Here is a 10959-nt window from a genome sequence, read left to right on the forward strand (position 1 = left end):
TTATTATTTAAGCATGAGTTTTTTACGATGAGTTTATCTTTTATTTATTTAAATAAAAAAATTTAGTAAACATAATTGAGTAAATATCTCGTCTTTATAATTTCTTTCTTGATTATTGTTAACAATTTTTTTTATTTACATAAATGATTATCGATTTATTTAGTTAGATAATCGTATAGACTTTTTAAATAATACTTTTAATTTTTCATGTAAAAAAACACATTGGAGTAGCCTACATATCTAATATTGTTTTCTTTTAATTTATAACCTACATATCAAATTCATGATTTTAATGTTTTTTAGTTTTTTTTTATACTTTTTTTTGGATTTTTTTATTCTTTACACTTGGCATATTTATATCATTTTTTTGTTCTTTTTTAATATGTTTTTTAATTTTTTTTTACACTTTTTTTTTTGAAAATTTATCCTACACAGACTAAGAAAATGATGTTTTACTATAGCAATTGTAACATTGATTATTTTTCAGCTATGTTAAAAATTAGTATGAAATCTTACATATTTTTTATTAATGTATATGATCTTTATTATATTTTATTATATGTAAACGTCGATTTTGTGATCCATGATTATATTTTTTTCTTGATGTTAAAAAAATACGTTAATAATATCTACACATTAATTCTTTTGCGTTGGAAAAAAAATTATTCAACTTGCAATTAGATGAATTGAATAAATGTGCTAACACTTTAATTTTTTTGCATTTATTGACACAAATAGTTCTCATAAGCTTTTTAATTTATAATTAAAATTAAAAATAAATAAATAAATTTAAAGAGCTTATATATTTATTTATTTTTTATTTTTTGCCAAAAACATATATCCAACAAGCTGCAAAGCATGGTCACATAACTAATGTTATCTAAAGCAATTTAGCTTCTTTTAATATGATATTATGTGATGTTTGTCGGGTTAACAAAAAAGTTCATCCCTCTACTTCTTAATCTAGTAATTGTTTTTTATTTTTTATTTGGATTTATACGCCCCTCCACTCAACAAATTCTTAACGTGGCATATCTGTTGGGTTGCCTGTTCAATTTATTGTTCACTGTTGCCATATGGGGCGAAAATCTAGATAAAGCTTCCACCTGTAAATATTTTAATCATATATTCTTAATCATATTAAAGGATTGTAAATATAGTATTCTTAATCATATATTCTTGATCATATGATGAAAAGATTGTAAATATAGTATTTTGGATGAATAATTATGTTGATTTCTAGATTTATCATTCTCTCAAAATCAGAGAATATATATAGCTTAGAGAATATCTTGGAGAAATATTTTAGAAAAAATATTATTTATAAATAATACCATGTAAAAATAATAGTATTTATGAATAGTAAAGTAAGGTGATAAAGGGAGAACAAACAAGGAAAGAGATTGAAAGGGAGGAGAGAGAGCTTAACCTTGGTTTAGGGAAGGAGGAAGAAAGAAAAAGGTTGCATCATCTAAGCAATAAAAAATAGCAGAACGTAACTGAAGTCCAGGAATGGGGCAAACAATAGACTGGCATTTGTGATTTTTCTGTTCTCAGCAGATTCGTTTTGCAAACTTGAAGAGGCCTTTGCTCCTTTCCTAGGAATGTGAACTGAAGACATGCATGAGATTGAGCGTATTGCATGGAATCCCAAAATGCAGAAACAAAAAGACACCAGTGCTGGGGTTCAAAATGGGAGTCATGACATGGGAAGCTTTGCCTGCTGCTGAGAGCAGTTGGATACCATAGTTTTGGTTACACAGCTCTTTGTTGTCTCAGCTGAGCAAGCCTGCCCTACAAGCTTCACTTGAATAAGAACTCATGAGGTTCGGATGAAGGGCAGTTCTCTCGTGTACTTGTTTTACTGAAAGGCCTGCGAATCCAATTTCTTTGAGTTCATACTTGATATCTGAAAGAAATTCGTCTTACTCAACAGAAACGAAGCACTTTGACGTATCCAATTTCTGGCTTCAGCGGCAGCTTGTTTTTCTTCCAATCTCTGTCTTGTCATAGCAATCTTCTTCACCATCTTCGCATTGGGTTCGCATTTTTCCATCTCCCTTTTATCTACTTCCTTTAAATCTGTACTTTGAGCACATTGATCGACTAGGGTGCTGACCCCATATGCTGGACCAGGAATGATGAGAGATCCAGGAGGAGCGAAAGAGAATTTTTCAAACGCCATATGTGAAGCAGGCTGACAGAAATCTACAAGCTTAGTTTCTGCAACCCTGCTATTTGATGATTTAGGATAATGATTTGACAACTCTGGAGCAACCCTCCCCTACTTGTTACTCGAGCCCGATTAGTTTTGGTTCTGTACGTTATTCTTCTTGAAATACTTAGGTTCCACACTCTGCCTCTTCATTATCCATTTCTCTGCATCATTCCACTTAAGAAGGCATAGGCCTTGAAAGTAGCCTGGAAAATTGATTATTTACCAAATCTCTCATTATGAAACTCAAAGCTAGATGAGCTAGCATTGCTATCGTAATCAACATTCTCATCTTCTACTGTTCTGACAGGGTGAATTAACTGCACTTGAATTACCCTTTTCACACTTTGAGAATGGTTGCATTTTAACACACCCATTGTCAACAATTTCCTTGCGCACTGTCTCCATCGGCTGGCCAGATATCTGACCAGCTTGGCAGAGGTCCAACATTGCCTCACTCAGTAAGTTAACAGATGCAACTTCTAAGTTGGGAGCTGCAACTGGAGAGCATAACTCAATATAAATAAACATATAAGATACACAAAAGAATCGTTTAGGGCAACAGAAGTGTAAAAGCTCCAAAAAATAATATATATATATATATATATATATATATATATATATATATATATATATATATATATATATATCAATTTAGTGCATTCCATCCCGTGTTAAAAAAATAGCCATACTAGATTTTTCTTTGGAAGACAAGATGAAAGAGAGTTATACCAACCTTCTTCACTGAAATCTCCACTATATTGGAAGCAAATAAGCTGTCGTTGAAAAATTCAGTATCCTCAAGCTTGGAAGGAGATGTTCTTGAAGATTTACCGTTTGATCCATCCTTGTGTCTGTGATGGTGAGGTCCCATGAGCTTCATCCTCAACTTACTAGGAGATATAATTATACAAGTCTGCATTTGATCAATTAATTAAAAGAAAACATAAAGATGCTAAGATACAAGATAGAAGCAATACCAAACCTTAAATCCACAAATTAATAACCAACAAGTACATCAAATAAGTTTCAACCCTTTACTGTGAAGGCGCTCAGTCTCAAGACTAAAAGTTAAAAAAGAAAAAAAAATAGCACACATTTTTTTAAACTTAGGGAAACTACAAGAACGAAACAGAAAAACTATACCCTTTTGTGGAAACAAGAACCAAACAGTTAAGAGACATGTTCACGAAAAAGAAAAACAAATGATCATACCAAAAAGAAATGATATGTTTGGTTACCTTCATTAAATCAGTTAACTAGAAAAGGAAAACCCATAAACTAGAAAAAAGAAAAGAAAAAGAGCAGCCATTAATTAAGTTGGAAAAGAAACAAAAACATGAAATGGGTGTCATCATACCTGCACTTTGTGTATCCGCTCGTATTCCATTATAGAGATCTCTTTCTTTCTGAAAATACTCTTACACCGTAAACGCTTCTCTCTATTCTACTCTAGTCTTAAAGTCTAAGCAGCAGCACCCTTCCCGAATTTATTTTTTTGAAAACTAACATAATTTCAAAAAAAGTTAAAGAGGGAATGACACATTTTTTAAAAGTTTTTGTAAAATAATATAATTTTTATATAATTATAATTTTAAATCATGTTTTTAAAGAATTGCTGTTTAGAAAAACACTTTAAATAAAAATTATTATTCTGAATTACAATTATTAAAAAACCACTATTATAGTTTTATAAGAAAATGAAAAGATTAAGAGATTATAACGCAAAAGAGAAATTATGATTTTCTGTTGTTCAGTTGGAATTGGATGTCAACATACTTAGATCTAGAGATTATAATGCAGTATTTTTCAATATTGATGATGGTATTTTTCAAGTTCACATCTCTTATAAATTAGGTATCAGAAGAAAAACGTTAGACGAATTGTTAAGTTGTCGGATGAAATATTCTCTTATGATAAATGCATGGCAGAGTTGTCATTGACCTTGTTCTTATATTCTTGCATGTGTGCAAAAAAGCATCTTGATATTACCTAGTTTGTTAATCAGTATTGTAGTGTTCGAATGTATAAGAACACATATGAGCCTCTATTTAATCCATCATCTGATGAATTGGAGTGAAATGAGTATACTGTTCCTTAGGTATACCCGGACCCTTTAAGATGGAAAATCGGTTGGGGTTGACAAAAGTCAACTCGATTGCATAATGAGATGGACACAAGAAAGGGGTATTTCAACATAGATGTGACATATACGGTCAGATAGGGTATAACAAAAAAAAACTTGTGAATACAAATAACGTATGTAAGAAGTTAGACAATTACATATCCATTTATTATTATTTGTAATTTAATTTTAATTGTTTATTGATAATATTTATTTTCTAATTTTAATTTTTTTTTGGTATTTTATAGGTAAACTTGGTTAAGATGCCTTGTACGCAAGGCACGTCATCTTCCCATAGAGTTCCTCAGCACATGGATCCTGGACCGATTGATCCATCTATTCTATAGTTGCAAAAGTCATATAGATCACATGTCAGATGGAATGGGAATGTATGTTTATTTTTCATTTGACAATGATTATTTGTTGTGTTAATTACTTTATAATTTATGTTAATACATCAAACTTTTTTCTTTTATTATGCAAGATTTGAGTAAGATTTATTGCAAATTTTATAAGTTGATGTTGCTTCCAGATTCGGTGATTCCATACATCATCCAGACGAGTTTTTATTACATCACATATCTGCAATACATAAAGATGGATCATGATTTGCCCACGACGCTCATTAAGAGATAGAAATAGGAGACTCATACATTCCACCTTGATGTCGGGGAGATGATTCCTACATTGTAGAACGTTGTTGTTATGCTTGGCTTGCCTATAGATGGGCGAGCATGTACTATTGTAAGTATCTAAAATAAGATAACTTTATACGAGCGTGTATTTGGACGAGTGCCCCTTCCTGAAATGTTCAAAGGGAACCCTTTGTCTATGAGATGGATTTTGAAAAAAAATTTCGAGTTACCCGATAATTATGATGACAAGATCCTATAATGGTATGTTAATGCATACTAATAATTCAATTAGCATATTCATTTGTCTGTATTTTGATTTGAATTTGATGTTCTATTGTGCAGATTTGTTAGAGCATACATACTTCACATGTTTGACATTATACTTTTCACGGATCTTAATGGGATGCATGTGCCCTTGTTTCACCTACCATTATTGAAGGATTTCCAGTTCATTCCATTATATAGCTCGGGTTTAGACATCCTTACATGTTTGTATAGGCATATGTGTCAAGATAGCTTGTTGAAATCAAAGCAAGTTGGAGGATGTTTATTGCTTTTACATGTAAAATAAATGCAATAAGTTTGTTATTTTTTTATTATATTTTTTTTAATATTTGAGTTGATTACTAATTGTTGTATGTTTTTTTTGTACATAAAGTTATGGTCGTAGGATTATTTACACTTGAGGCGCCCACGAATTAAGTCTACACCTGTTATATCTATCCAGATTTTGGAGGTTGATCTACAACTTCCATTAGGATACAAGTTATATGTTATTAAATATATAAATTATGTTGTTTATATTAAGAATATTTTTCATGAAAACCTTATTTAATAAATTTCATTCCTTATTTATTAACTGATGGTGTGAGATAGATATTTTGAATATAATCCAACTCATGTTTTGTCATTTTATCGTAGCGAGTTAGATAGACAACAACCAAATTAGGTATGTTGATAAATTATGAGAGTGAATTAATTGTTTATGTTGATGTTGGTAAATGATGAGAATTAATAATTTGTGTTGATGTTTGATTTTTTGAATATTGGTAAACTGGTTAAAATAATTGTGTGTGTTGATGTTGGTAAATGATGATAATTAATTACTTGTGTTGATGTTTTATTTTTTGGATATTGGTAAATGTTAGGAAATTATTGCATAGGTTGATATTGAAACTTTTTTATGTTTATAAATATTGGGAGATTTTTTTAATGGGTTGATGTTGGTAAATGATTAGAAATAATTGCATTGTTAATATTTCAATAAGTCGTATGGAATTCTTATTCAATAGATGATATGGCAGTTACTCTTGTTATATGCACATAGGCCATGGATTTATAAACATCAGTTGTCTACCTCATATTTTTTGAGTTTGTTGAATTGCATTGTTCGGATCGTGTAATGCAACAATTTGGCTTTAAGAAACACATTCCACCTGATATAGATACGAGTGATCAATTGCTTTCCATTAATTGTTCAGGTAGGCACGTTGATTATAATTAGATAACCCATTATCTCTGGTATATATCGATGTGGGATGCATGGAAAAATTTTATTTTTAGAAAAGTGCATCCTGTAATTTATGAGGAGGAATATATAGGCTGGTATTTGAGGATAACACATCGAATTATTACACCTATCCCAACACAAGTTTATCTATGTGAGGAGATGGAGTATGAGCCACATGCATGTCAGATTCAAAATGTTGTAAGTATTTGTTACTTTTTATAGGCTTTGACAAAAGTGTTGTATTTTATTTATGGATTAATAATTTTTATTTGGTTCATTTTAGATTGGATAGTTGCTACATGATAGTTGATGTGCCGCTACTGATTTTCATGATCTTAATGATGATGAACTTGCTTGTTATTATGCATCTTCTTGGTTCAAGACATGTCGCACTACACTTGATTTGTTATGAGAGACAATGAGCCCCTAGATGATATTGTTTTGGAGGATGAGACCACACAAATAAGTAAAAGCTGTGCTATTGATGAAGCTAGTTCATCCACTCGTCGTCGCAGAAGATATAGATAGCTTCAGATGTAATATTATATTGTGTATAATTTATGTTTTGTTATTTTTCTAGTTAAGAATTATTTTTATTATTACTAGTTTTGTAATATTATTTTTGCTAATTGTTATGTTGATTTTAAAGTTGTCTTACATATTATGCATTTTCATACTTGGTTTATATAAGCATGATTTATAAACATAAGACTAATTTCCAAGATCCTTTATAGAGAATTTCAATATCTTCAAAATGTACTATTATACATGAGACATAAGACTAGAATTCTACTAAAATACTTAGAATTAAAATAAATCTTGTTGGTCGTATTTGATTTTTGAAAAACTTGGTGGAGCTCACCAATTCTAAAATTAAGATGAAGTGGCTTATCATGAACCATGATTTTTATTGGCTATGCATAATTAATGATTACATTAGTTATGCAAAGTAATGCCAATAATATCAATAGTTTGGTCCAATCTAACATGTACCTTTTAAAAAAATTTGATGTAGTGGTCAAACTATGGCAGGGGTTGAGCAATGAACATCATTGGTAAGATATGTCATTTATCTTTAAGAGGACATAACAACATCTTTGTAGTTACAAATTACTTTACCAAGTGGGTTAAAGTTATTTCTTATCGATCAATCAATTATGAAACAATTATCAAATTCATTAAAGAACAAATGATTAACAGGTTTCGACCCCCATAAACTATTACTATTAGAAAAGGATTAGTAATCATTTGGGAGGATATGGAGTAATTTGAATAGGAGTATAAATTCAACATAGTTCGATATATTCCTATTATGTCTAAGCTAATAGGCAAGTAAAATCAACCAATAAGACTTTGATCTTCAACCTTAGAAATTGGTCAGAAACAATCCTAAGACATGACAAGATGCTTTGTCAAAAGTACTGTGGAAATATAATACTTTATAGAAGACTACTTTAGAAACCTCATCACTTACCTTAATATATGGACACCATGCCATGTTATTTGTGAAGCTTAAGCTATAATCATTTAAAAGGGTTGCATAGTATAACATGGATAGTTCAAACTATCATTCGGTTAAGCTATTTAAGTTAGAGAACGATGAAGTAAGACTTCATGCTTTAGATCATTTGCTAGAAGATAAAAAAAAAAGGTAAAAAAGGACATATAACAAGTGTGTTTGATCAAAATATTTTTTTAAAAATTAATATAGTATTGAAAGGCCATACTTCTAATTGGTCATAAGAATTCAAAATATGAAAGATGATCTCCTAACTATAAGGGTCTATATGTTATTGTCAAAGTTTGAAAAGAGGTGTCTATTACCTATTTAACCAAGATAAGGAACAACACTATCGATCGATCAACAATTAGTATTTGAAGAGATATTGCCCCTATTAGAATATTAAGCTGGAAGAGGGAGTTCGTTAAGGAACTATAAGGTTAACTTAGAGATCATAACCTTAATATCACCCCAAGATTATGTTGATTATACCTCAAGTATAATTAGTTTAACATGGGTTATAAGGCGTTTAAATTTATGTTTCTATGTAACATGAGCTCAAACTCATAAACAATGAATTAATATAAATATAAAAAAATAACATCATTGTTTGAATAAAGAAAAACAACAAATTATGGATGTATTTTTTATATAAAAAACAATACATGATCATTATTTCATTAGAAAATAACTAATAACTATTGCTGTATAAGATTCTGAAGATAAACGAACCCTACCAATGTCATTCAAGACAATCTTTCTTGATGTTCTCTATTGTTTAAAAAGAGTAGAGCTAATGTTGACTTACTTCTATAAAGATATATATTTTTCTAATAGATTCACAACTTCAATCACTCTAGAGGCCAAATCAGCCTTAACAACAGTAAGCTCTTTTGCAACCCTAGCCAAATATGTTGGGACTAAACCTGTAATAAAGCATCTTTAAGGGATCATTAACCTATTAGATAGTTGAATATTTAAACTTTCATTATTATTTCTAAGATTTAAAAGATTCTTTGGTACTAATAAAAAAGATCAATATCCTTCTGCAATATGATTTAATAAATCCTTGAGCTCTAAGAAAAGAGTGTCCTCCAAGAGTCATCTCAGATAATCAGTAGAGATTTTATTGTTTAAAACACTATTCTTTAGAGGAAGACTGATCACTACCTCTTTGATATTGGCTAGTAATTCTCACCACAAGTCAAGAACCACGCGTGTTGCCATATTCGCAATCAAGTCATCATTGAACTGTCTTGAATTCAAGCTAACGAATAGATCCAACTCGTTGAGAGCTTAAACAAAGTTCTGGGCAGGATGATTTTTCCATTCCATCGCTGTGATTGAGTGAAGAAAGGTGGCAAGAGAAATCTTTTCATCAATACTGATCACTCTTTAATTTTGTCACCTCACAATAAATAAAAACACGCACACATGAGAACTAGTCAGGTCCTGTTTAAAAATCTTCAATAAATGTTCACCGGAATAGTTTCCTTGCTTTCCTTTTTTTTTTCCCCCCAAACTCATATTTGCCTTCACATGCAATCCAAGTGTAGCAACCTTCTTTTGCAAGACCCACTGACCCTGCTATCCTGGCAAATGAAGGAAGGGGGTCCCACATTCCATGACCCAGTCACACATTGCATGGGATAGTTACTGTTACACTGACATAAAAAAAAGAAAAAAGAAAAAAAAAAGGTGAAATTTAACGACGCAAAAGAAAGGCAAACCCCAACGATCCAAGCGAGAAAAAAAAAAGTACAACTCTTGCTGATTATTTCAAGAGTTGATCATTGGGTAACCTTCCCAATAATTTCTCCCTGTGTCTGAGATTTCTTCACCATAAATTTTCTCCAGCATCAATTCACTTGTCTCAGGTGATGAAACTTCATGTAATCGGATATCATAAGAAGTAATCGGGTGCTGGTTTTTTGGAAGGTGCGCCTCTTGATTCCTGCATTCATTTTGAACCTTTCAGTGCTCATTACAATAACATACGACGACAATGACAATGCATAAGAGGTAGCACCCAAGTACACACGTTTCTGGAACTTGCAATACTTTATTCCAATCCTTTTTAGAGGTAATTATATTACATTAAATGTGTCCCTTTTGTGATTAAACATGCAATCCAAGTTAAAAATGCGATTTTTCATGAAACTGGATGTGTCCAGACTATTATATGGCTGTGCGCATAAATCTGATATTGCTGCTGTTTTGATGATCAAATGCCATGGGCAATTTGTTTAAACATATTTCGAGGTCAAATTCTTGAGATTGTTCATGCAAACCTGTGGAGCAGCATCAAACACGCGAAACTGCTTGTTAAGATTCTCATCCAGCTCAAGGATTGCAGCAACGTTACCACATCTGCAACATATTCAAAGAGAAATGCACATTACCCTTGAGCAGATAAGGGGGCAAATCTTACATGCTAATTTACCTGTAACAGTAGTTTGGAGCCGACCAGACAGTGACTATTTGGTTCCTGAACATCCACTTATACCCCTCCATCACCAGCTGATGAGCACGGCATATGTAATCAATATTGTTTGAGTGGGTGAAAGAAGTGACCACACTGCCACCAAATAGAAAACCGGCACCACGTGGACTCAACCCCCAACCATCGACAATATCTTCAGGGTCTGACCAAAGAAGATCACACATGGCACCATCGTGAGGTACTTCTTGCTTCCTATCAATTGTTCGGATCTGGAATATGGGTTGTGTTAGAGGAAGAAAAAATAATAACAAAAGGAGAAGAAAAACCATGTTGGATAGATTCTTCAACCTGATCCAACGTTGATATGGCAGGAGAGAGACCACCATGGACACTAAAAACCTTATTCTCAATCAGTGCTGACAGACTGATATACCAACATCACAATTAGAATTGAAAAATGTTGTCAGAAGCATTTTATATGGGGTGAAAAAGAATGACAATAACAGCTGCTAAAGTTGGCTTTAGAAGGT

At 31.6% G+C, this 10959-nt stretch overlaps 1 protein-coding gene and 1 pseudogene across 1 annotated transcript in view; both read right to left on the reverse strand.

The window, feature by feature from the left end:
* Positions 1-1480: 1480 nt before the first annotated feature.
* LOC133702871 (uncharacterized) lies at positions 1481-3605 on the reverse strand (annotated as a pseudogene).
* Positions 3606-9358: 5753 nt separating this feature from the next.
* LOC133703830 (serine/threonine-protein phosphatase PP-X isozyme 2-like) overlaps positions 9359-10959 on the reverse strand; it is a 5146-nt gene continuing 3545 nt past the window's right edge. Inside the window, 4 exon segments of the mRNA XM_062128527.1 lie at positions 9359-9940; positions 10278-10356; positions 10430-10698; positions 10778-10905. Coding sequence (XP_061984511.1) covers positions 9890-9940; positions 10278-10356; positions 10430-10698; positions 10778-10905 — 527 coding nt within the window. The 3' untranslated portion in view covers positions 9359-9889.

The sequence above is a fragment of the Populus nigra genome, chromosome 9 (assembly GCF_951802175.1).
Source record: "Populus nigra chromosome 9, ddPopNigr1.1, whole genome shotgun sequence".
Lineage (NCBI taxonomy): Eukaryota > Viridiplantae > Streptophyta > Magnoliopsida > Malpighiales > Salicaceae > Populus > Populus nigra.